This window comes from Meles meles, chromosome 3 (assembly GCF_922984935.1).
Source record: "Meles meles chromosome 3, mMelMel3.1 paternal haplotype, whole genome shotgun sequence".
NCBI classification, from domain to species: Eukaryota; Metazoa; Chordata; class Mammalia; order Carnivora; family Mustelidae; genus Meles; species Meles meles.
The window spans coordinates 109,223,700-109,250,781 of record NC_060068.1 but is presented as its reverse complement, the minus strand read 5'-3'; the positions used below and the strand labels follow the sequence as shown (position 1 = coordinate 109,250,781).

The window sequence follows — 27,082 nt, the reverse complement described above, 5'->3', positions numbered from 1 at the left end:
TTTCTGATTGGTCAGAGCGCTGCCACAGGGGACGTGAAGGGATTCTGCATGTGTCCTTTGAGAGAAACAGACCTGACTATAGTGAGCCCCAGCCTGTCCAGCCGTGCTCTTTTCCCTCATAGCAGTGTGAGATTTAAACCCCACATCCATTACGTCTGACGTCGTATTCGTGCCCCCTAAGAGGTAGCAGGTGTGTATGGCTTTTATAGGTGGGGTCTTTAGGCTTCTGCCCTAGTGGGGTGGTTTGAGAGCAGCGAAGAGGTGCGGGGCTGGGCTTCAGACAGACCTGGGCTCATGACCCCTTATTAAAGCTGCCTGACTTCAACAAGGGCTTTGGGCTCGCTCACCAGGAGATGGAGACGATCCCGCCTCCCTCTCGTAGCCCTGAGATTGGCACCGAGTCCGTCCAGCAGGGGATGGGTTTCCATCCTCACAGACACCAGCTATGTTTCCAGGGAGCATGGATCTAGCAGGGGCCCCATGTGAGGCTGCCAGGGGCGGGGCCACCACGTGATACAAGGTTATCGCCTGCGGGCTAGGCCATCTGGCTTGCTTTTGCTGAGCCTCCGTCAGCAGCTGGGCCAATCTATGGGACATTCTACTGGAGTCTTGTAGACTGAAAGCTTTGTCAGGGCAGGGTTTGCTCCCGGTCTCTGCTGCACACCAGGGAGGTGTGACAGGGATGCCTGACCTGAGAGGAATGGTGGTATAGTGGTGACAGCAGGGGCTCTGGAGCCTGCCTGGGTTCCAGTCCTGTCCCTCTTCTGCCCTAGCCGTGTAGCCATGGCAGATGGCTTTACTGCTCTGGGCCTCAGTCTCCTCATCTGTAAAATGGTGACAAGAATGCCTACCTCATAGGTCATATGATGAGAATGACATGAGTTCACTTAGTGTCAGACATTAGGAGGTCCTTGGCAAATATTATGTTCATCTCCATAACTTAACACAGTGCCTGGAGTTCAACCTGTAGTCACTCAGCAGACATGTGTCTAGTACCTACTCTGTGGCTGGCCTGGGTTTGGGGTAGGCACAGGTTGACTGTCCATGGACTCGTGGAGCCTGCGGCCTGGCCCATGGCACAAATATGGCAAACCGTTCATCACCTCGTCTTTTACCTGGAGTCGAGCTAAGGGCTACGTCTGGGTGTGGAGCTCCCGACCTGGTCCTCAGGGCCGAGGAGGCTGTCTGATGGCTGGTGTTGGAGCTGAGCTCCCCGGGGTGAGTAGTTCTCTACCAGGTCAAGTGTGGGTGGGGTGAGAGCAGAGAAGAGTGGGAGGTAATGAGTAGAAGAGGCAGTGAGAAGTGTAAACAGCTTTTCTGAGAAAGTTGGCAGGAAAGAGCAGGAGGGAAAGAGCTGGAAAGCAGGATTGAGGGAGGATTTTTTTAGTTACTTTTTTTGTTTTGTTTTGTTTTTTTAAAGATCCAGCATCTCATTTAAATGCTGACAGGAAGGGTAAAGCTAGGGGTGGAGCAGGGATGACGTGCGGTGGCAGCTCCCAAGGACACGAGAGGACAGGGAGCACATGAGCAGGGCAGCTCAGGTGGAGAAGGCCTCTCTCCCCCAAGTTGGGGGCATGGCCTGTGTAGAGGCAGGTGGGTCCATGGATTTGGAGAGCAGGTGCTCTAGATCTGTTGACTGAAGAAATGAGTGTTCTCGCAGAAGATTTCACAAATGTATACTTCATCGAAGTTCAGCGTGAGCCAGGGTGCCTGGCTTGTTCCACTTCTCAGGATGCTTGCACATGCATTGTTGGTGAGATGGGAGGGAACACGTGCTCTCCCTTGAGGAGAAGCCCAGAGCCCTGAGCGGAGGTGTAGGCTGCAGTGTGCGCTCTCCATCTCGTAGCACAAGGCCATGCTGGGGTAGCTTGACCTCACAAGCCCACATGACGTCATGGCCGTGCTTAATCCTGCCCCAAACTAGTGGGCATCTCTCCACACTAATCCCGCGGTTTCCATGCCACATTCATTTGGACCAAAGCACAATGTGCTTGTTAGAATGGGGCTGCGCCCTGGGTGAGTGGTATGGAGACCTGCATGCTATCCAGACACCATCTGGTTTCTCTTACATTTGGGGAAACTGAGACCCAGAAGGGCAGGGAGGGCTGGTTGGCAACAGCTCACCCACATAAGTGAACAAATATGTACACCATGCAAACATATGCTCGTTTGTGGACAGAGTGCTGCATTTTCCTTTGGGGGGAAGGGAGAGAGTAGGGACAAGGCTCAGACTTCATGCTGACTCACCTCTCCCTCTCACCTCTTGCTGCTTTTCCTGGTGCAGTCTGCCTTCTTACAGGCCAAGAATACCACATTATTTCACCCCTCCTGCCTTGGCTCATGTTGTTCCTATTGTTTAGAATACTCTATTTTTGGGGAGGTATGTGTTATGAACCAAATGTGTCCCCTAAAATTCATATGTTGAAGCCCTAAACCCCAGTGCCTTAGAATGTGACTGTGTTTGGAAGTAGGGCCTTTAAAGAGGTAAGTAACGTTAAACAACGTTGCTAGAGTGGGCCCTGATCTGACATCAAGGATGAATTCATACCGAGCGGAAGAGACGTCAGGGACCCACTCACAGGGAGCAAAGGCCATGGGAGGATGCCACGAGAAGGCCAGCCGAGGAGAAACACCCAGAAGAAACTAGCTCTATCAGCACCCTGATCTGAGACGTCCCGACTCCAGAACTGTGGGGGAAAACCCAGTCTGTGCTGCTCTGTTTCCATAGCCCTGCAAACCAATTCTGGGAGGTCTTTAATTTCTTCTTGTTGAGAAATACGCTAGTGCTTGTTTCTTATAAAAGATCCAAGTACAAAGGTGTGACAGCCCCCTTCCAAAGCTTTCTCCTTTAACTCCTTAAACTTAAAACTTAAACTTAAAGCTTAAACTTAAAGCTTAACTCCTTTAACTCCCTTCCCAGAGGATGCCCAGGGTCAACCCATCAATGTGTGGTAGCTTTTCCCTGCCTTTCTCTGATTTTTCTTTCTGTATGTGCACATTCGTATAGTTATGCAAATAAGACTTTCTTAGATGTGCTTTTCCACAACTTGCATTTTTTCCCACTTAATGATGTCATAGAGATTGTGCGATATCAGCACAAACAAGTTTTTCCTCATTGTAGATGCAGTGTTCTCGAGTCTCCATCAGAGTTTATTGGAACCCTCTGAAATCGATGGGCTATTTGCACATTTTTCCTTTAATGAGCACCTATGTAAAACCATACTTCTGCCTAGGTCTATCCTAGGATTACAACTGTTGAGTCAATTCAAAATAGGTTAGTGCATTTTATTAATCCTTAGCTGATTTATTTTACCTTATAATAAGTGAAACAATAATAAGATTTAGAAAGCATGAAAAGGCCTAAGGAGAAAGGCATTCTGGCCCCCCTTCCCCCCCTACTCCCTCCATTCCCCCACCCTCTTCTCTTCCACTCTCCCCTCCCCTGCCTCTGGACAGGTAGCCCTGCTGTGTTCCTTGTGGACCGTTTCAGAGATTTCTTCCTTTTCAAAGCTTAACCAATTAAAAGTGAGCGTGTATGCCCTTTTCTTCCTTTGTTACACAAGGGAGAGCACACTATGAACACTGTTCTGCAACTTGATTTTTTTCATTTAACACGCTAACTGGCAGGTCTGTCGTCCAGTGTATGAAGAACATCTTTTGTCCTTCCTGAAGCCGAGCACTGTTCTCCTGTTCAGATGCATCATGGTCTCTAACCAAAGGCATCATAATCTGTTTCACGAGATTCCTATGAATGCTCATTTAGTTCGTTCTTAATTTCTTGCACTTCCAAGCAAGGCTGTTATCAACAGCTTATGGCTTGTGCATTTCAGATTTTGATAAATTGTCTCCTGAACTCCCTGAGCTATTTGGCAAAGTTGTATCACTCTTCGAAGGGCCTTCAGGCCTCACCTCTGGAAGCTTCTCTGCTTTTGTAGCTTGTGTACCTGGTAGGACTGCTCTGGTTGCGCTGGGCCCAGGGCAGTGGAGTTTGCTCATCGATGTATCTGTTTTTCTCAAGGAACTGAGTTCTTACAGGGCAGGGACTGTCTTAGTCATCTTTGTGTCACCAGTACCAGGCATGGACATTGCATACAGTAGGTATTTAATAAATAACATGCAAGAGGCAAAGGGGATGTTGGCTGAAAGATACAGTCATTCTGACTGGCCATGGGCCACTGGCATGCTGTCTCAAGGAGACATGTGGAAGAGGAAAGATTTACCATCCTGATTCTCTCAGCTGTGGTTGGGCCACTTGGTGTGGGGGCCACTTTGCCATGTGGAATGTTGACGGAAAGGGCTCCTGGGGGCAGTGTGATAAGCATGCTGGTTGTGTGCTGTTCTGACTTCACATTTTTTTTTTTTTTGAAAAAGCGATAGAGAGCGAATCCCAAGCAGGCTCCCTCCCCAGCTCAGAGCCCGACACGGGGCTCAATCTCACCATCCTGAGATCATGACCTGAGCCAAGATTCAGATGCTTAACCCAGCGAGCCCCCCAGGCACCCCCTGGTTTCACATTTAGTTACACAGGAGCTGCTAATGTCATTACCCTCGTTGCTTCAAACAGCCATGTAGATGAAACCAAGGGAGAGAGGACAAGTTCAGTGACCTGGCCTTACCTCAATCTCCTGATAGGAGTTGTTGATCATGGCTATAAGCATATTGAGCAGCACTACGACCATGGTGACGTTGTAGACGCCGTAGAGGACGTAGCCGATGTTCTCGATAAACTTGTGGTCGTATTTCAGCACCACCGAGATCACTTCAGACAAGCCAAAGATGGACCAGAACAACGTTTTAAAACTTTCTTCAACCCTGTAAAGAGAGACAGTGCCTTCAGGCAGTTTGCATCTGCTGACACTTTTCACAGGGAAGTCCCAGACTTTGGTGGTTACCCTGTGGTGGGGCTGGGCTGGCTGGCAATGCCTGTCTTCTGAAATAATGGCATATTCAGATTTCTAGGAAGACTTCAAAAAACTAGCATAGAGGACAGGCTCTTTCTTTTCCTTTCAGTCCATTTATTGGGACTCCTGTCTGCGGTGTCACTTTTATCTTATAATTAATTAAACATTTAAAATGAACCAGCAGGTCAAATGTTTGTTCTTGTACGTTATCAGCCATGCCCTTCCTAAGATAGTCTCTTGAATATCTCAGACCACCCAGCCCCATGGGTGGTGGGGAGAGGATGGTGTCCCCGGATGGAGGCAGCATCGCTGGTCACAAGTAGGACCTTAAGTCTCATGACCATCTCCATGCCGGGCTTGCTTATTACCTCCATTTACAGACAGAGGCATGGGCACTCGGAGCTTTATCCCCTCTGGTCACATCTGGCTGGAAAGTGGGGTACAGACCCAGGCACGTCTAGGATCTCCAAAAGCAGGTGCTTCTTACTAACTACGCTTCCCCACCCCTGGCTCTGGGGAATGAGGCCAGCCACACATCTCATATCCTCTCGATGAGAGTTGAATTATGAGCAGTGTGACTTTGGTGTGTCCACCTTGTTCAAATTCAGCAGGCAGTTGTCCACACTCGCCATGCAGCTCACTCAAGGTAGTTACTGCACGTGCTGGCAGGGGAGTGTGGGGGAAAGTCTGGCTTTTCGGACACTGCTCTTTGACTCTTTAGAGACTGTGAACTTGTCAGGATCTGCTAGCTTTAAGATGAAGATCCAAGCATGTTTTACCATCTGTACTTTGTGGCAAGGACCCCACATCAGGTTTCCAACAGAGAATCCAATCAGAAAGCTGGGTTTTGGTTGGGTGGTTTAGAACACCCCCGGGCATCCGCTAACGTCTGAATGGTTATATACAGTGTTTTTGGTTTGCATCCAGATTTGGGGTACATTATGAGACAGCACTTTCTTTTCTCCTCTTTAACATTTCAGGTTTTCAGCACTCACCCACAAGTGGCCAGGTTTAGCTAGATCTCAAAAAAAAAAAAAAAAATACCAGCGTTTCTTCAGGATTGGTATTTATCTGACAAGATGTACAAAAATACTAGCACTTGTCACTTTGGCTACAAAATCCAGCTCTAACTTGGGTGAATCTTCAGCTCTCCTGTGTGTGAGTCCGTGTGGGCCTATGTGTATGTGTGTGTCTAGCCAGCTGTTTGACTTAGTCCCAATGCATCCCAGAATCTGAAAACTGAAACCTGAAGTGGGTTTTTGTTGTCATTGTGTGTTTCTGGTGTCTCTGAAAACTTTGGAATATTTAATTCATTTTACTTTTAATAAGGAGGAATTTCTTTGGGAGTTTGGAAGTCGTGATTGAGTATCCAGCATTCCTCCAGTGCCCCAGCTCCTGATGCCATTCTGAGAAACAGGGGAACACACTGCCTCCTTGGGCGAGATCCATTTTGTGTGAAAAAGATGCCATTCCATCACTGGCCACGATTCTCTACATGTATTGGCTTCTGTTAAGAAGGGAGCTTTTGGTTATCATCCTAGTGGAAGGGAACAGTGGCAGAGAGACTCCAGAACTGCCCCAATCCCAAACTGGAAGGGGACAGCAGGATGTGATCTCTCTGACAGTTGTTCCCTTCCTAGCTGGATCAGCGGGAAACTGGAGGGCACACGATCTGAGCAAGGGACTGGGCAGGCAGGCCCTGGTCGCAGGTGATGCACTTACCGTGGATGCCGTATGAAACAGATAATGTATGCAACTGAGTGATGCCCTACAGAAATCATCTTCCCTTGCTTCCCTTGGAAAACCCCACAAACCTTTGGCTGACACCAATGGAGCAAGCAATTACAGAACTTTCAGGGAAAATTCTCTGAATTTTGATTAGGGAAAATGGCCTAGATTCGGAGTATATATATTTTTTTCTTTCTCATTTGCTTCTGGCTATGCATTTTGCCACTAAGCTCTGTTTTATCCTTGGTGGCTTCACTTGGGCATTTTGTGTAACAGAATAATCTAAAGAAGACAGAACCAGCCCACTAAGCAGTGTGTGTTGTGATAAAAGAACATTCACAGATCCCTAAATGCATGGCTCAGCTCCCCCTCCTTTGGTTCTCCTCCCTTCATAAACACCCCCCCCCCCCCCGCCCGCCACTTGGAATAAGAATTCCTTAGGTTTGTTATCTGGCTTCTGCACAATCTTTACACCTGTTTCATTTCTATCCTATAGATCAAGGATTAGCCTCCAGACCTGAATTTGTCTATGACCTACAGGAGTAACTAATTACAAGAGGTTCAGACTCACTCTGAGCCTGGGATTTCCAGAGTAAAAGTGACCCCCTCCAGAGCAGTAACACAGGCACCCAACTGGGCAAGAAGGGGTCTTAGCCAAAGTATGCATTTTTAATAATCTCTAGTAAGCTCTTTCAGGACTGTCTGTATCCCTCTGTCCTCTTATTATGGGGCAAAATGGTCATCATAGCAAAGACCTCCTTTAAAGTAAAGCCAAGGGGCGCCTGGGTGGCTCAGTGGGTTAAGCCTCTGCCTTCAGCTCAGGACATAATCTCAGGGTCCTGGGATCGAGCCCCACATCGGGCTCTCTGCTCAACAGGGAGCCTGCTCCCCCCCCACCCCGCCTGCCTCTCTGCCTACTTGTGATCTCTCTATCAAATATATAAAATTAAAAAAAATAAAGTAAAACCAGGTCTACTGGCTTGAATCATCCTTAATGGCTAGACCCACCATTGATTGGGTCTTTCATTTACCCCTCTTGATGTGATCTGGACTAACCCAATAGACTAATTTTGTTGTCATTGTCTCTCAGAAGGGATCTCATGGGCTGAGTTATGCACAGTTAGCTGGGCTAAATGGTAGGCAGTACAGAATTTTATCCATAGCTCCACCTATACAACTAAATTCTGAGTGGAATTGAAGAGCTCAATGTTTAAAAACGACACAATAGAAGGGTAGACTAAAATATTGCTGTTTATATAATATCAAGCTGGAAGAGGTTTCAGAAGCCAGAAAGGGAAAGATGGAGGGATTTGACCACATAAAACTTCACTCATATACAACAAAGACGTAATAACTAACAATGTAGGGCAAAAGACTAAGTGAGAAAAGAATTTGTATCTCCAATACACATGACAGTGTCAGATACTGGGCGTCTTTCTTATATAAAGATATCTTATAAATCAATATGAAAAAGACATCTTAGCAGGAGGAAAAAGGTTTTTGATGCTTTTTAGGGTGACTAGATCTGCATAATTAACTTGAAGTGTCATGCTAGTGGCATCCTCTCGTTTAATATGTGGTAGGAAATAAAGGAAACTTGTCCTCACTGCCCTGAGTGGGAAAAGACTATGTTACTTTGACCGTGGAAACCTACCACATTCTCAGAGAGAACGTGGCCTTGGAAAGGAGCCAAATAGTATGCTACTAATGCCAAGAGCTTGGGCCCTGGAGCTGGCCTCAATATTTTGTGAGGTCACGATGCTCCCTGAGTCATGAATTAATTATCACCCACAATTTTCAGGAGCTATGGGACCCAGGGCATGGGGCAGAAGGCCAGTCACTGTGGAGGGTGGGTGCTGTCTTTTAGGAAGAAAGTATCTTGGAACTGGCTTAGCTGATAATCTCCATGAAGCTACTTGTCTCACAAAAAACCCCTACTGTCAACCAGTGGGTCTCAAGGCTAAATGTGAGGTTCTTTACTCAAAGGGATAGTGGTCACAGGCTCCGTGTCCTCCTCCTAACCCCTCTGGCTACCTACAGAGTTAGTCACAGACTCCTTCAGCTGTGTCAATCACGGGAAGCTTCACGAACATAGTCGGAGGAGTGAGAATAGCATAGGTGCATGCCTGGGTTCAAATCCCAGCTCCACTACGACCTGGCTGTGGGCATCTGGCCATGTTACCAAACCTCTTTGAGTCTCTGTTTACTCACCTATGAAAGGGAATAGATGCGCCTTCCTAGGGAATTGCTGTCAAGATTAAATGAGGTACAGGATTAAATGAGGTGGAGGTCCCAGGCTAAAGCAAACCCAGCAGGGTGACAGAATGCTGAAAGCCTGGAGTAGGCAAGCCTGCCTGCCTGGTCTCACCCAGGATCACCCCCAGCCCCGTGGACCCCTCCAGGGCTGCCACACAGGGCTGAATGGAGCTAAATCATTCAGATGCCATTGACCTCACTGAACAAGCCTATCTTCCTTCCCACCTGCAAAGATCATCACAAACCCCTTAATTTGTGCAAATCCTCTTTCTGACTTCTCCAGCCCAGGCTGTCTTGTGACATTTGACTCTTGGCTTGTACGTGGAAGGGACTGGAAAGTGGAGTCAGTAGGCCGCCCTAGCCTAAGCAGTGCTCCTAGGGAAGGAAGAGAGGGAGAGCTCCTGTGAGTGATGTTGAATAAGGCTGTGATTCACGCTGCTCCCACTGTGCGGGGGTGTGTGGGGGGAGGAGGTTGGGGCTGATCTGTCAGGCAGAAGGCGGGGGCCTCGTAATCAGCGCTTTCCCAGGCCCGTCTCGCCTGGATAATGGGGCTTTAATAACATGTTGCCCAAAGAGGCGGTTGTGTATGGGTCTCAGAGAACAAACTGATCAACAAGGAGAAGGTTTGGGGGCAATTGTTAGGAAAATTGCTGCTGCTTCAGAATGCCATGATGCCCTCCCCCTGGTGTGGGAACTCTGCCTCCCTACTTCCCCCCAAAACAGTTCAGTTTGGTTACCTACCCCGAGCTGCACATAGCAGGCTAAAATAAAGTGGGGGGCTAGCGTCCCAGCATCCAGGCTGGGATGATGGAGGACAGTGCTTGAAACATATGGAGACCCCGCCAGAGCCCCGGGGTTCCCTAACGCCTGGACCTGCAGACCCAGAGCAGCTGGGCTGGGCTCAGCGGGCGGCACAGAGAGGCAAGTGCCTGAGGAAGCTGAGGCTTGGCCTTTGGGTCCCGCAAGCTTGTGTTCCCTGAAGGACCTCTTGACTTATCCCGGCTCCTAAATGAGGAGTTGGATTCAGTGTGTCCAGAAGGAGAAGAGGCTTGCCCCTGGATCAGTGCCAAGGAACAGGGGTGCACAAAGCCTGTGCAGCCCAGATTTATTCCTTCAGGGATGCCTGGGGACCTGCTCGCTCCTCCGAGGGCAGAGCTGTGTTTTCTTCGCCATTAGCTCCAGACCATTGTGCAAGATGGAACACCACTGACAGCGCTCAGTAGACTCTGATGAATCAATGGGGGGGGGGGTCCCTGATCCCAGGCTCAGGGTGGGGCTCTGATGAGGCTCTCAGAACTCACCTTCTCTGTCAGGCAAAGCTTTGCCTGTGGGCTTCAGGCTATGTCCCAGCCTCTCCGGGGCCTCTGTTTATCTAGCTGTATGATGGGAAAACTACAATCTCTCCTTCACAGGGGTGTTGTGACGATTCAAGGAGTTAATTGATTGCTTGGGAAGTGCATGAAAGACGACTGCCTGGCATGTAACACGTGTGCCATCAGTGTTATTATTCGTATAATAATAACACTTATTGTTAGCATTAGTTTTGTCTTTCTTTCTGAATTGCAGGAGGCCCCAGGGTCAGGCCGAACGGCTCTCGTGGCCTACAGTCCACTCTCAGCATAACCCTTTGAAAAAAGCAGTCAGACCTTGGCCCTCTCCTTGAGTGGCTTTCCCAGGGCTGACAGTCTCTCCTGTCATCTGGGAGGCCTCAGGGCCCCTCCTAGTCAGACTCCTGACCCCCCACCCCCCCTCACACTAGCTCCAGACTGCCACATCTGAGCACTTCCTCAGCCTGGAGGGCCCTTTCCCCGTTGTCTCCCTGTGGCCGCCTGCCTCAGCCTCCTCATGCACTGGGGGTAAACTTGACTGTCACCAGCTCAGGTCATCTCCTGTCTGACATCCTGGCTGAAGGAGGCCTCCCTTATTACTCTTCTACTCAGTGTTTTTATTTCTTCCCTAGCACTTCATCTATAATGACCTCTGTCTCTTTGTTTAGTTCTTTAAACTATCTTTGGCCTCTTGTCCCTCTTTTTCTGTTCGCAGAGGAGTGTGACCTGCATGAGGGCCGGGCCTGCTGACTGGCACACGGCTCTGTCATTGGTGATGGATAGTGCCTGGCTGGTAGTAGGGACTCAGTTTTTGATCAGGGACTGATCAAAAATAGGGACCCATTTTTGGTCAGTGATGGATTGAATCCTGAGAAACTGAGGCACAAGGTGACTTGGTCTTAGCCGGCTGGCTTCAGGCCTGCCCAAGAACTATACTTGTGATAACATTTCTAGAGCTAACCCTGAACAGCCTGGTCTCCCATCATTCTGTCACTTTGAAGAAGGACAGTCTGACCCCATTTCCATCCTAGAATGGAATGTTATTGATAAAAAGGTAGGGCTTTCTCCCCATGAAGGTGGCAACAATCAGTCTGAGAACAAGATGGAGGACGCAGGGAAGGGCCTGGAAGTGTGCTGTGAAAACATCATCGAAGAGAACACGTTTTCTGGGTACCATCAAGCTGTTGTTGAATTGTGTGCGCTCGGCCTGTTGCAGAAGCTTAAAGGTACCAGGCTTTTAAATTTTTATGTCATGAATAACATGAGGAAAGGGCATAAATATACATTATATGATAGTGGAATGCCTGCTGTAACAGGCATAATCATTCTTCTGAACTAGTCCAGGAAAAGAGCTATATTTTTATCACTTCCTGGAGAATTATGCCAAGATGAGGATGTACGTTAGACTCAAATGCCTTTTTTGACACACAATGATCATTTCCAGATGCCCGGACTCTCTGAGCCTGAGCCGGACCCCCTTCAGTGACTGTGGCTGCCTGCTCCGCCATGTATAAGGACCTTCCTGCTACTGTCTCCTCATGACAGCGGCCGTAATAAGCTCCCTTATTCCCCCAGATCCTTATACCTAGCTTGCATTTAAATGATGAAAGGCAAAATTCTAACTTTCAAGATGCAGTAACTACGTTGTAACCCTTCTGTATCAGAGATGCCCAGATTTCAACATGGACCCAGAAGAATCTTTCCCCTCTGAAGCCCTGTAGGCTTATTCCACTCCCGGTTCCCACTGACAGACACAGGCAGCGTGTTCTGCCCCAAGAACATGGTAGTCAGCCGTGGTCTTGCCATGCCACAGTGTGACCTTTCCTCGGTTTCTCTTACCTAGCCCTCGGTTATAGTGAGTTTTACTAGGGCTGGCAATGGGATCAGACTCCGCAGCCCTGGCCCTCCTCTGCCGCCAGATCCTTCTTGGCAATATGGCTCTTGGCTGTCAGGACGCCCCCCTGACTCGTCACTCCTTTAGCAATGCCTTGGGCCTCTTATGGCTCATCTGTCTCACTTATTTCCTTTTTTTTCTTCCACAGGCCAGGGAAATTTCAGAATCTTTTGTTTGCAAAGCACGATATGGCATTTATAGCTGAAGAGCCTATGTTGTTCCTTTGGCAAGTGTCTGCTTGGCCCCCGGTGCTAAGCAGGGGGTCTTCCTTCTCAAGACCCTGTGGTTGCTCCAGCCTGTAGGACACGAACTTCACCCAAGACACCGAGTGTGAACCTGAATCTGAGTGTTTGCCTTTAGCTCTGCTGCACAGGGGTCCTGCGGAAGGTTAAAGCTCCACTGTCTCCCCTGAATCACCAAGGGCCTGGGCTTTCTTCACATCATATGTTCCTCCAGATGGTCTCTCCCAGATCCTTCTGGGGCCTTCCCAATGTCAAAAGCCCAAAAACATCCTCCTTCCCTCTCAACCCCCACATCAGTCAGTCACCACATCTCCACTCCATCCTCCTCGGGGTCCCTTCTCCATCCCATTGCCACTCCTCGGGATCCTGTCCTCTCTCATGTGGCTCCCTCTCCCAGCCACTCAACAGACCACGTTCCCCACTCTTGGGAGCTGCCTTTCTCTCAAGTTCCCTTCTTTCAGAACATCTCAGTTTATAAACATACCCTCGTTCCTATGATTTTTTTGATTAACATCTGTCTTCCCAACCAGTCTGCTAGTTCCATGAGGGGAGAGGCTGTGACTGGCTTTAGTCACGATAAAATCCCGAGCTGGGGCTTCCCCTCCCACCCTTTCCAGTCCATCCTTCACACAGTTGCCCCAGCACACTCCCCAAAGGCAGATCTTCTTTCTTTTAAAAAGGTCTTAGCAGAGACTCTAACTCCCTCTCAGGACCCTAACACCCTTCAGAATCTGGATCCTCTTGGGTTACCTTAAATAATCTTCCCTCTTTCCCCCAAACTCCTGCTTACCGGCCATTCTCCAAAAATCCTCTGGTCCTTTACCCCCTGTGCAGGCTAGAATACTCTCCGAGTCATCCTCCAAGACCCTCCATGGCCACCTCCTCCATGAAGCCTTCCCTGACTCTGCCAGTCGGCGTTCAGTGCTTCTTCCTCACCGTGCTGCCGCAGTTCCCGCTGATGATGATCCCGTGGTGTAACAACTGAGGCTATGTGTTTCCGAATCCCCCACTTGTCTACAAGCTCCTCAGGGAGAAGAGGACTGTCTTATCAATCAATCCCTGTGACCCCAGGGCAAACACAGAACTCCGCTTTGTGTAGCTGTCAATCAAATGAGCACACTTTGGGATAGAAACCTACCTTACCCAGGGGACAAGCTCGGGCTGCGTATTTAGAGACAAGGTACGTAGAGCCGTCAGGTTCTCAGTGATAACCACATCTGAATTCAGCATGCTCTTCTTTAGAATTTTGTGCCCCAATAAAGTGACCCAACTTTTCAAGAGACCCCCGCCCCCTCCGTTTTAGAGTGGAGGCTTTGCTGTGGGAGTGGGGATCCCACTCTTGGGAATTGCGGGTCAAAATGTGGAGGAGAGGAGTCATGCAGATCTGGGTTCAAATCCCCTCCTTGGCTCTGGGATTTGGGCCAGCCTAGTATCTCTCCGAGTCTTAGCTTTCTGGTGGTGGATATCTGTCATTCCACGGTTTGGAGGAGTCAGTGAGAGAGCAGATCACGTGTGTGTTCAAGGAGTTGTTCAACAACAGGGTGAGACAGCATCACTGGGCCATGTGTGGGCAGGCCTGCCAGAGCTTCTCCCCCTGCCCCAGTGCCCCCCACCCCACCCAGATTCATGGGAAGGAGGAGCTGGCTTTTCTGTGGCTTTGCGGTGCGGGGGGGGGCTGAATCAGCGCCTCCTGCTCCTGGTGGCCAAATGAGTCTCGCCCTTTATAGAACGTGCAAATTTTCCATAACTGTCATGGAAAATGGAAGCTTCAAGTTTTGCTTAGCACTGCTGAAGCTCCTTCCATTAAAATGATTCCTAGGGAGACAGAATAACCTTAGGAGAGGTATTATTTTTGATTAGAAAAGTCTCAACCCAGCGGTGCTGTGAAGCTGACTCCACAACAGCCTAGCGGAAAAGGCTGGCTGGCTCATTTTTGGGGAGGCAGGCCCCCCCATTTACTGTCCAGTCAGAATGAAGTAGGGGAGGCCAAGTTCACCCAAAGGGCGAGACCAGGAGCCCATTGTGAGTGGTGAGTGGTGTCAGAAAGCCCTTCACGTCCCCAATCTGGTCACCTCCTTGGCCCTATTCCCTCCCGTTCTTCTCTGTGCACCTGTCCTGCCGTGGTCACCATCAGAGTAGAGGGAAGGCTGCCCCCTTTGTACACATTCATCCCAAGCTGCATTTCATCCACAAGCCGAGGATTTGTTGTCTCTCTCTTTTTCTTTTTTTCTAAAGTAGTCTCCATGCCTAGCACAGAGCCCATTGGGGGGCCTGAACTCATGACTCTGAGATCAAGACTTGAGCTGAGATCAAGAGTCGAACACCCAGCCGATGGAGCCAACCCCGTCTCCCCTGTCTCTCTTTTTCTAACACCGTAACCACAGTGCTAGGACCCTACGGTTCTCATGAGTTTCTAGGCTGAAAATCCCCAAGCAACCCCCTCAAAAGGCAAATCCTCTTTGTCTATAGACTTCCACGACAAAGTCAAAGATACGTTCCTAATGTGAACAAAATTCCTAGAATCAAAATTTCCAGAATCAAAAACTTCTCTTAAAGAATTTCTTCAAGAAAGAGCAGTGTCTGGATGGCATCTTGCTCCGCTTTCTCTCCGCTTCCTGACCCCTGTCGTGGGATACTTTGATTCTGTACTCTGAGAGCATAAAACTTGTCTGAGCGCCGTCTCTCCCTCCCCTTCGGACATTTGCAGTTTCTCACAGAAGCTACTTGGGGATAATGAGCTGCCAGCAGGTGCACAATCTGTCATGCCCAGACAGGCCCAGCTCACCAGCCAATGACCCAGGCACTCACATCCCTGCCCTCCTTCAGCCACCCCCCGGCACAGCGGCTGGAAAAAATAACCCAGATCTTCGAGAGCACCCTTGGTTCTGAAGTGGACGGAGGCTGACAAGTTGGGAACTGTTCACAGACTCTGACTGTCCGGAGCTCGCTCGATGCTGGATCTGGCTACCTGTTCTGACTTGAACTTACAAAGGCAAATCCCACCTGCAGAGCCAGAAGTCTACTAGGAAGACACTCCACTGGGTGAACAAGCCCTTTGTCTCTGAAATGTGCATAGCTGAGAGTGGCCTCTTTCTCTCCGATGAGGTTGGATAGCATCAGTCTAGGTTGCTGTCTAGACCTAGGACCACCTTCGCAGAGCACCCCCCAAGTGGCTTGTTCATCCAGACTTCCGGGCCCTACCCTAATTATTGAAATCAGACTCTCTAGAGGGTGAGGCCTGAGAAGTCCCCAGTTTAGCCATTTTCCCAGATGAGTCTGGTGTGATTGGAGAAACCCTGATCTCAGTTAAGTCTGTTCATCCCGTGTGTTTGTTTATACTTGGGCAGAATTAGTTCAATCTGTCTGTTTTCTTGTAATCCTCTCACTGGTCTGCTGGATGGAGGGAATGGGAATTTGGGTTGGGGAGGGAAGAACTGGAACATGTTGGGGGTCAGAGCTGGGCTGGGCTGAGGGCTGAGGGTCTGCAGTTGGTAGAGAGACTTTTCCTCTCTTTCCTTTGGTCCCAGAATGTCCCTACCCCTCTCTTTGGGGATAACACTGTAACTTGGTGGGATTCAGGTGGGACTGGCTTTTGCGATCTGAACGGTAACTGCACTGCCCCTGGGTGAGCAGGGGTCTTCAGGGGCAGCAGTCTTTTAGTTCCTAACAGCTGACTTTCGAATGGGCCTCTGGAACAGCCTTTAGGACACCAGCTGCCCTTCAACATGACAGGTGTGGGGTTCAGGGGAGGATACTTGCCATGTGCTCTAGCCCAAATTTCCCTTCTGGAGGACTGAATCTTCTGACTCCGTAGAAACAGACAGGGCACCCATCTTACCCTACAGGCTCAAAATTCCACAGGAGAGAAGCCCCCCTCCCCCGTAGGAAGGCCAGAGGGAAAATCCCAAGCTTGGCAGGGCAGCCTGGAGATGGGAGATGGGTTGCTCTGAAGAAAACGTTCTCCTGAGGGGGGTGGGGGTGGGGTCATTCGATTTTATCATCAGTGTAGCTGACATGCAGAATAGTTCCGAGTCCCCTAGAGCACACATCTCATTTACCCTAACATGGCTTCCTGCTGATCAAAGATCTCCTAGGGGGACCTGCTCCAGGGAGCAGTCAAAAGGTAAAAGATGACATTTACAAAAATCCATTCTTTCCTCCACACCTCACTGCTCTATTGACTGTTTCCCTGTCCAATCACACCGTCTTGCTGCTGCACGTCCCATTTTAGGAACTGCCAAGGCCATAAATATCCCATCCTTTCTCTACTGTACTCACTGCCCCCACACCTTTTCTTTCCTTACCCATCCTGGGACACCTGGGTCCTCTTTGGTTGAGTCCTTTCTGTCTAGAAGGTCTCCGTGTCGTTCCCAGGACTTGGGACAAGCCAACTGTATTGCCCCTGTCTTCTGCTTTCCTCTTTCCCCCTGTTTTTTTTTTTTTTTTTTAATACTTTATTTATTTATCTGACAGAGAGAGACAGCAAGAGAGGGAACACAAGCAGGGGGAGTGGGAGAAGAAGAAGCAGGCTTCCTGCTGAGCAGGGAGACCCATGCAGGGCTGGATCCTAGGACCTTGGGATCATGACCCGAGCTGAAGGCAGATACTTAACAACTGAAACTTAACTGATATATAAGGCAGATACTTAACTGAGCCATCCACATGCTCCCCCCATGGCTTTTCCTGATCCCGAAGCGTCACTGTATAGGTTAGCTGTATCCAGCTGAGAATTATGGCCAAGTCAGCCCTGCTCTTAAATCGTGACCCTTTTCATTTTCTCCTGTGTCCTGACACTGATGTTCTGAGCAGCCTTCCTGTAGGGCAGGCTCCCTGTGAGGAGCAGGGAGAGAAATTGCACAGAACACCCAGGCCAAGAGAGATGGAGCCCAGGTTCACATGGTCAGATTCCCAGTCCAACGTTGACCCTACCGCCTTGAACCGGCTTTGTTTCTCCTGTTCCTTCTGTCATTCACATTCCTGAAAAATTTAGTGAGCTGGGAATTGCTCAGGAAACCTGTGTGTCTGGGCTCAGCCATTCACACCTGTTAAGAAACAAATCCTAGGCCCCTCAGGGTTCCTGGGGCTCCAGGTCAGGAGTACTAGCCCTGCAGGTCCCAGCTGGAGTCATGTGCCTGGAGATGTGACCGTCCTTCCCTCAAGATTCTGGGTGGGACCTTCAAGAAGGCAGGGAGGAGTTCTGAGTCTGGGAAGGCAGGAGAAGGACCTAGGCTGGAAATATCGTGTTAGCCCTTACATAACCTCTTATTTATTCCTAAGGGCATTTATGAACAAGGCAGGGAGTCATTTCCATTTTACAGGTGAGGACAGAGAGGCATGGATAAATCAAGTGACCTGGCATAAGGTCATCAGCCAGTAAACACCTGTGTCAGGATGGAAGCTCAGGTCTGCCTGACTCTGCTCCTAGACCACTGCTCAGTGCCACTGACGACCCTCCAGGACATCGTGTGGCATCCCCCACACCTGGGAGGAGCCCTGGGTCTGCATGGACACAGGCTCAGTGTACTCCAGTACCATCTCCACGTGGAAGGTATGGCACCTGTCTTGCTCAGCATGCGGCAGCTACTTCTGGACCCTAAGGTTGGTTGGCTCGACAGTACCTTGCTTCGGGCTTGCACACGTGCCTCTTGCCTCCCTGCCCAAGCCTTCTCCTCTGCTGCTGAACCACATGACGCTGCCAGACTTGCTCAGTGCCCAGCCCTGGAGCCGGCTTGCCCAGCTGGGCATACAGAGCTGCTGACCTGCGTACACTTGCACGCCTCCCTCTCATGCTATGTGGCTCTGGCTCCCCCAGGGCTGCCCTGGAGGGGTAGGGGAGTTCATGTCCTCTGGAGTGAGTCTGATTAATGGAAGACTGCAGATGGGAAGGCTCTGGCTGATAAATTGTCTATTTCTCATTCTGATGGGCTATTTGGAGATGTAGTGTTTCTGTATAATCTCCCCAGAGAGTGTGTCATGACCAAGTTGTGCATTCTGATAGATGGTGGCTGGGTCAGCACCCTTATCTGTGTGCCCTCCTCCTCTTCACTTTCCTTTCTCCTTCAGTCTTACTGCATTTGGATTGCAGCTGCCTTTCTCCTGTAAAGTGTTGGTGTGTGACAGTTGCTCAGGGCTCTGTTTTCTAGGTAGCACAGGTGAACGCAGTGATAATAGTAATAATTCCTTTTGTGTACTGAGAGCATACCATGTGGCCACTGTATCATCTCCCTGCATCTTCATACTATCCCCATTAAGCAGGTATTATTTTTATCCTCATTTTAAAGATAAGGAAATGAAAGCTCAGAGAAGTTAAGGAACTTGCTCATGGCGGCACAGCCTCTAAGTGGCAAAAGAATTGAAGATCTAATACAGCTTAAAAATTGGATTCTTTCACGTCCAGAACCTGAACTCTAAGCCACCCTTAAAGAAAGTTGCCTGAACTTGTAGAAATACCGAGGAAACATGAGTCTCTGTAAGGAGCCACCTGCCAGAGACTCCTAAGGATTCCCGGGGAGCCCAGGGAGACCCTCTGAGGAGAGCCCTGGGGGTACTCACGTTGTAAAGGCTGGGTTGTACTTCGCACCTCGGTAGTAGGAGTAGAGATTGAACATCCCAATCATGAAGGCCACAAATACCATGATGAAAATGACCATGAACTTGAAGATATCTTTCACGGTCCTCCCCAGGGAGATCTGCAGAGGTCCAAAACTTTCGTTGGCTGGCAGGATGTACGCGATTCGAGAGAAGCTGAGCACGACAGCAATCGCATACAGCCCTTCTGATATGATCTGAGGGTCTGAAGGCCACCACTTGTCCCTGGCTGAAAGAAAACAAGCTGGGTTACTCACCGGGGCAACAGAGTCTGTTGTGCTGACTTGTCTCTGGCAGAGAAAGCAGGTATCTTTCGAGGTGTCTGACCTCATCATGGCCTTTCCTGCCCTTGTCTCTAAGTTGATCCCAATACACTGGGATCACCCTCCCTCTGGGAATGTGTTGGCCCATCTGCTGGGAACACCCTTCCCTCACTTCAAGGCCACTTCATTCCCACTCATGCTTTAAGACTTGGGTCAGGTGTCAGCTCTCTTAGGAAGCCTTCTGTGACTCCCACAACCGGGGACAGGCTCCCCATTCCTCTCTTTGCTCCTGCAGTATCCTGTGTGCACCCTTTGTCATGGAACTTTCCATGCTGCTCACTATTCTGCCCTCCTTGCCCATGTTTGGGCTCCACCAGCAGAGGCTGCCCCATCCCCTGGGGAAGCATCACGGGGAAGCAGTGGGGAGGAGCATGGACTCGGAGTCGGACAGACCCAGGCTTGACAGTGGCCTTTTTACTCCAAGGCTCTATGATCCCGACCAAGTCAATTAACCTTTTAGAACCAGATTTTCTCCATTTGTAAACTGGGGATAATATAATCAATCTCACAGAGCTGTCGTGAGGGTGAAATATGACTCTGTACCTAAAGTGCTTAGCCTAGGCGCTGGCACACAGCAGGTGTTGCTAAATGTTTGTTACATGCCTGACTGAAATACCACAGGTTTGGATGGGCCACAAATCAGAACACACGAGCCCACACAGGGCCAGGAATCTGAAGCGTCTTCCCTGAGAAAATGCTCTAGGGTTTTGTTTCTCAGGCAGCATGTGTCTGGAAGTGTTGCTCTGGGTTTGAGCGAAGGTCTCCAATATGGTGACCGGTCATCCAGGTTTGCCATGACAGCCCTGTTCCAGATGGCAAGAGTCTTGGGACCTGTCTTGGGCTCTGGAGTTTTCTGCTCTGGACTCTCTGGGGAGGGTCTGATCTGCCTGGAGTATATTTCTGTGGCAGAACAAAGCTGTGAAGTGTTCCTATGGCACCAGGAATGGCATCTATCGCTAATGAGGCTCCTGCTACGTGTCAGGACACACAGGTCTTCTCTGGCGAGGGCACCATCTTTATCCTCGGGGACTGTATGTGGGTATCTGCTGTTGTCACAGCGCTGGGGCAGGACTATTACTGAGATGCTAATACCCTGCAATGCTCCGGACAGACCCATACCATGAAAACTGCTCTGCTGAAAAAGCCAAGAGTCTCCCTGTTGAGAAATGCTAAGTGAAACTTAAATTGAGAAGCATTGAGAAACTGAAATTAGCCCTTACACGTACATTAGCTGTAACTCTAGCGACAGTCCCGGAGAGTAGATCTTATTATTGCCATTTTCAAGATTGGATTAGGGGCATGGGGTCCTTTTCAAAGCCAGGTAAATGCAGATAGCAAGGAGATGACATAGCAATTCTCGGCACCCCTAGGGAGATGGAGGAGGGATTTTATCCTTTATTTTCAAGACTAGACTGTGTTAAACAATTATAATAACAAAGAGCAGCAAGAAACCTTTAGTAAGGGAAGCCAGGCCTCTCTTTGCTACAAGGTTTCATGTAGTGTGTTCTAAATTACATTTGGAAATACAATAAAATTATAGACTCTATGTTCTCATCAAGATCATAACTCAGAAGTCCAGGAAAGACAAGTAAGGAGAACAAATTATGTTTTTCCAATATATCCGTCACCCTCCAAGGATAAATCACACATTAGGGTAATATGAAATAAGAATTGGCTTCTGCAAAGAGACACCAAAAAGGAATTTCTTTTTTCCCCCCTCGTATAACTTACCATGTTAAACCTCAGCTGTCATAATAAAGCCACTTCTATTATCTAGAAAGATAGATTAGCTGTTCTTGGACCCTGGTGGCCAGGCCAGGACTTCTAGTGAAAAAGTGTTCTACTTGCACTGGTTTGTCAGAGTTACGATGGGTGTAAAAACAAAGAGCAGTGTGATGATTCAGACAAAGGGATTTTCTTCTTTTTGGAGCTCTTTCCATGAGAAAAATTGCCCTATCCCAACGTGGAAAACTGGAATCTGCCTGTTTGGAGCTGTAGAGGTTGGAAGGCACCACGGCCTGGATGGTCACCAGGGGGCGCGCTTGCCCCGCAACTGGAACATAAGCCACCTATCTGAGCCAAAAGATTTCCAAGAGCACAGGGCGAACCTCAAAGCAAGGGCAACACTGTGCAATACTTTGCAGTTGGTGAGACTTTAACACAATCCTTAATAGGAACAGAAGTCACAAGTGGACAATACTGCAGGCCAAATCAGGGCATTAAGAAAATTATCCAATTTAGTATCAAGATTCTCTCATCTCTTCATTGATGAACCCTGAACGGCTCAGAGAGGAAAATACACAAACCCACTTGGCCTTTAACAAATCTGAATTTGCTAAACCAATGAAAAAAGAGCGAATGGTTTGTAATACTAAAAGATTCCTCGTTTCTCAGGAGCTGTGTCCTTACCACATTTACATGTGACGTGACCTATATAGAATATGGATAGCACTCAACTGCCATGTTAAATGGCCAGCCCTTGGCAGCTCACTGCTTCTCCTGACCATGAACATTCTGACGTCGCAGGAGCCATGTGACTCCTGGAGCCATCTAACAGGGACTTTTGACACTCAAACCCTTCATGATGGAGCAGCGGTCATTAATAAATGCCTAGTAAGTGTCCAGCTAGTTTATTGGTAACAATAAAAGAGATCTGTATCTTCTTCCCTTTTAGAACAGAAAGTACAATGCTAGAGCAGGAAAATGAAGCAATAGGTAGTATTGATAATAAGTGTTACCATTTAGTGAACACTTAATATTTTCAGAGCACGGTGCAAAATTCATATGCACTATCTTATTTAATCCGTAAAAGAAACTTTTTGACTTGGGTATTATCCTGGTTTTATGTGTGAGAAAATAAAGGCTCCAAAAAGTTAGGCAAACCCAGAGTAAGTTATAGAAGTAGGGTTTGAATCCAGGTGTGACTCCAAAGACTGGGGACATAAGCACTGTGCCATTCTGCATGGTTTTCAATTCATGTTGGGCCAGGATCCCTTGCTACCCAAGGCATTCCTATATTTCTGAGAACATTGTGAGCCCTGCCATGGAAACCCATTCATTATCTGTAAAATAGGGACAGAAAAGACCCCTTTTTGTGGGCCTTTTGTAAGGACTGGAGTTTATGGCATATGTCTATACAGTTCCCGGCATCTAGTAAGTCCTTCATAAATGGATGCTACAACTCTTACTCTTCCTAAAATTTCAATCTACTACCTCATACTGTATGGTCTTGTGGTTTGAAAGAATTAATGTATCTCCAAAAAACTACTTTGGCCATGAGAAAAGAACTTTTGAATGGGGGAATCAGGGCCCATCTTTGCACAAAATGCAGGGATCCAGTATAGAAGCACATTTCTTTCATCTCTACATTTCCTCTTAGTGCTCCTGGATTCACATCAGAAATAAGATCTTTGTGGATGCCTGGGTGGCTCAGTCAATTTAACATCTGCCTTTGGCTCAGGTCATGATCCCAGGTCCTGGAGTCCCACATCAGGCTCCTTGCTCAGCGGGGAGCATACTTCACCCTCTGCCTGCCATCCCCCCTGCTTGTGCCCTCTCTCTCTTATAAATAAATAAAATCTATCAGAAAAAGAGATCTTTGTTTAAAAAAACAAAAAACCTCCCAGAAACGTTCCAAGAACCTTTCCAAAACAAATCCATCCTTCTAAGCACATACACAAAATTCATTTCTTAGAGTCCCTAATTCCACGCTTTATGAAGCTGGCTGTGCAGCCCAGAGCAGGACCTCTTTGGAGAGGGACCTGCAGGTGGAGTGGTGCGACGGACCCATGGCCACGCCCCAGGAGGGCGGGGCGCCACGCGGTGCTGCAGCGCCCTTCAACTCACCGTAAGTGAAGTAGGCCACTTCCGGCGGAAGTGAGACATTGTGCAGCGTGTCGTCCTGCACGTGCTGGTCCACATACAGCTGGGCCTCGCTGGCCTTCAGGAAGGCCATGAACCTGGCGGTGAAGGACGCCACGAAGATGGACAGCATCCCGAAATCCAGCAGGTTCCACAGGTGCAGCACGTACTCGCGCGGCCCCTCCTCCCAGATTTCCTTGCATTCGGACCAAATCATTCCTGCGGGAGAGTGAGAAGCTCAGGCTCATTTTCCAGTTCCCTGGGCGTTTGTGACCACAGCGCGTCACGGAGGGAACCAGGGTACGAATGTACGTGGGAGCTCCTGAGAACTGAGAACGTTCGTAGCCAGCCGCGAACGGAAACGTGTCTTTTTCAAAGGCAGATTTAGAAACAGGAGGTTCTCAGACCGCCGGAAGACTTGTCACCTGCCCTCCGCTTACGGGTATACCATCTCCAGAGGTGAGGAGAGAATTCTCATCCTTTCTTAGATTCTTGGAGGTAATACAGGAGAAACAGAGGGTCCCGTATTTGTGCATTTTAAGAACTGAGAGGGTTTTAAGGACTCCTCCCATTCTAAATGAAATGCAAGGAAACTGAGGTCCGGGGGGAAAGGGCTTTCTGCAGGTCCCACTGAAGACCTGGAAACCCGTTCTCCTAACTCCCACATTGGAACACTTTTATATGTTTCTGTGATTGTTTCAGTGAGCATTCATTTTGAGTTGTTTCTCAATTTTTTAAAGTAACTTCCTGGATTTTAAATACCTACAGTCTTAATTGCTACTTACTGAATAATCTAGAGGCATGTAAACAATATGTTGCTAGTTGCCCCACCCCACCTCTAAACCAGCCTTGAGAGGTGACCTAGAGTAACAGTTGGGTATGTATCCATCTGTACCTGCACTGCTAGTTTGGTGGCCACTAGTCACATGTGGATATGGAGCCCTTGAAATGTGGCCATTTGAATGAGAGGCTCTGTGTAAGTGTAACATACCAAATACTAGGTATCAAGGACTTAAAAAAAAAAAAGTAAAAATCTCAGTTTTTTTATATCAATCACATGTTGAAGTGATAATATTTTAGATAAATTGGGTTAAATAAAATACCATTTTTATTGTAAGGCTGCTGGAAAGTTGGATATGTGGCTTATGTATGATTTGCACTGTTTTGCTATTCTATATCTTAATTAATTATTAAAAATGAAATGATTTAGGTTATTAAAGCTTAATAACTCTATGACATTTTAAGCCCTTCCTATGTACTAGGCACTCTTTGGTGTATGTATGTATTAACTCAGCTGAATCTTGGCAGCAAACACAGGAAGTACATTCTATTACCTCAGTGTTATGGCTACTGTTTCATTAGGTACAGAGAGGTGGACTGTGCCCAGGCAGGAGGCAGATCTGGAGTTTGAATCTGGAAGGTTTGCCCCTGAAGTCTGTGTTCTTGACCACTCTGTTATTCTGTGTCTTCAGGAAATACAATTGAATTCAAAGCCAGTGATGTGTAGAAAAAACTTGAATATTTTGTAAATGATAGTAAGCAGTCTCTATAGCTACTCAAACCTGGGAAAGTCTTGATGCAGAACCAGCCATGCTGTGCACTACACTTAGCCTGCATACTTAGGAAGTTAATGTAGTAAGAAGATGGCTGAGTGACTACTCACTCCCCAGAGGTTAACACTGCCTGCCTCTTTTGGCACTTCCTTGGCTCCTGTGCATCAGTCATGAGGGCTTGCCTTTCCCCATTCTCTGCCTCCCTCTCTGGCCCTCCACATCCTCCTTTGTTACTCATCATCCTTAAAGGCTATTGCTTTCCAAGGTTTTGCTCATTCTCATTTTCCCTTCTGTCCTTGAGTAAGGGTGTCCATTGTTGCATCTTTGTCCCTCATTTCCTTGCAGATGTCCTGCAGGGAAATAAATTCTGATTTTTCTTAAGTGCTTGGAAACTAAATTCCACTATACAGAGAGACTGCTCTAAGAGGATGTCCTGCCAGGGCCAGAAATACAGTATACCCTAAGTTGGCCTCCCCATCCCTCCCTACCTCTTAATCCCCCCATGGCCCACTACCCCCTGTCTTGCAGTCCTGACTCCTTAGTCTGTCCCCAATGGATCACTGCAATTCTGCAGATCCTCCTCTGCTGGGCTCCCAGATCCATCCTGCCCTCTCAGTTTTCACTTCTTTCTTCTTCTCCTCAAGCACAGGTTGGATCATGGTCACGTCCTCCTGCAGTATACTCCTCAACCCTAAGATAAAGTCCAGACTGCAGAGCTGGGCTGTCACACCTTCCTGTGATCTCTGTCTGTGTCCGTATGTCCTGGAGTTCAGCAAAGCAGCTCTCTCCAAAAGTCCCCCAACAGGTCCACCCCAGCCATTTGCTGGTGCTCTTCCAGACCTCAAACACAAGCACGCTGGCAATTGATCACTTTATAATACAGTGGCCTTTGAGGACTTCACTTCCTACAAAGCCTGGAGTCGAGGATGATACTAGGAGCAGACAAATGGTCATGGGCAGAGAAACATGGATGACTTGGTCCACAGGCCTCCATCTGGCCACACTGGATTGTGTCTTCTCTGACCTGGGGCAGTTTCAATCAGAGTTTTCCCTTTTCTGGTGTAAGTGGTTTGTTACATAGGAGGAATTGAAACTAAATGTGTCTCTAAGGAGAAAAATAATTTGAGAGCATCTGTTTAGAGGGGTTGTGGCTTTGTTTTTTTGAAATAGCTTCTAAGATCTGCATGTCTGTTTCACATCAGAGGCTGCGCAGTAGGAAATATCCCAAAACATTGCAGGTCTGTTTAAAAGACACTCCCAGTACCCACCTTGCCTTTTTTTTTCCTTTGCAAAACACTGTTCTCAAGCTTACCCTTTCGAAATTTGTATGGTAATTCAGTGAAGTAATAATTTTCTTAACACTGAAATTACTTTCAATTGTGCCAGTTCGAATAGATATTTTAGGAATGTTTTTAGAAAAACCATTATGGGCTGGAAGAAGTAATGTTTATTGCTCTTGGTTACCCTCAGATTAAAATTCCTGATGTCTCAGTGGAAGTGCTTTCAGCTGGATACTAGCACAGCTGCAGGCTATCACTTAGGGCTGTCACTGGCCTGAATTCAGGAAGCCCTGGGTTCAGGTTCTAGCGTTGGCCACTTCCTGGGTATGTGACCTTAAAAAAGTCCCTTGATATTCTTGGAGTTTTGGGGTAATTTCAAGCACCAAATTCTCTTTGAATCTGAAATGCAAATTGTTTATAGAAAACTGACTTTTTTGACCAGGGTAAGTAGCTCTTTATTGAGCATTGCAAATCATTTCCTCCATAGTCAAATGCCCTTGTCAGTTTTAGTAGATTTAAATATTAACTCAACCAGGCTAATTTAAATTATTCTAAGGCCATGAGTAAAAGTAGCACAAGCCCAAGGGTTTGAGCAGCAGGAATGCTTAATGAAAAAAGAAACGTGAAATTAAGTACTTTAGTGAGTGAAATTAGGCCCCTTGCTTCCAACCGGGTGAGGATGGTTCAGCCTTTTCTATCCATGCTGAATATGATGGTCTCTTGCCTCCAGCTTGTCAGTCAGAGGAGTGTTTAGAGCCCAGGGAGTAAGGATGCTGGGCACTGGAGCCTATTTCAGGCAAAATCCCCTTCACTCTGCGATGCCCTGGAGTTCAGAGGACAAGGTCACTGATAATTAATAAGGGTGGCTGACAGTGGAATGGGCTGGGAAGCCTTGGGGGAAAGGAGTAGCTTCTTTTGGGCAGGTTCTGAATAAGGGCTGCTGAGATGGAGTTTGTCAGCTCAAAAGCTGGTTCACATCCATCCCAGCTTCAGATGGTATTCTGCAGGGATCCCCCTTCAGAATCCCGTGAGGCTTAAATATGCACATTCCTTAAGTGGTCCTGACCCCAGGGCATCCTCTACTCTGTCCCCAGGTCCTCAGCAGAGCTGACTTCAGAGACCACCTCC

The 27,082-nt window shown here is 48.2% G+C and overlaps 1 protein-coding gene across 1 annotated transcript in view; it reads right to left on the bottom strand.

The window, feature by feature from the left end:
* TRPC7 (transient receptor potential cation channel subfamily C member 7) overlaps positions 1-27,082 on the bottom strand; it is a 150,315-nt gene that overhangs the window by 11,381 nt on the left and 111,852 nt on the right. The window contains exons 6-8 of the mRNA XM_046000290.1: positions 23,107-23,340; positions 18,902-19,166; positions 4,617-4,812 (exon numbers count right to left, since the gene is read on the bottom strand). Coding sequence (XP_045856246.1) covers positions 4,617-4,812; positions 18,902-19,166; positions 23,107-23,340 — 695 coding nt within the window. The remainder of the gene's footprint in view (positions 1-4,616; positions 4,813-18,901; positions 19,167-23,106; positions 23,341-27,082) is intronic.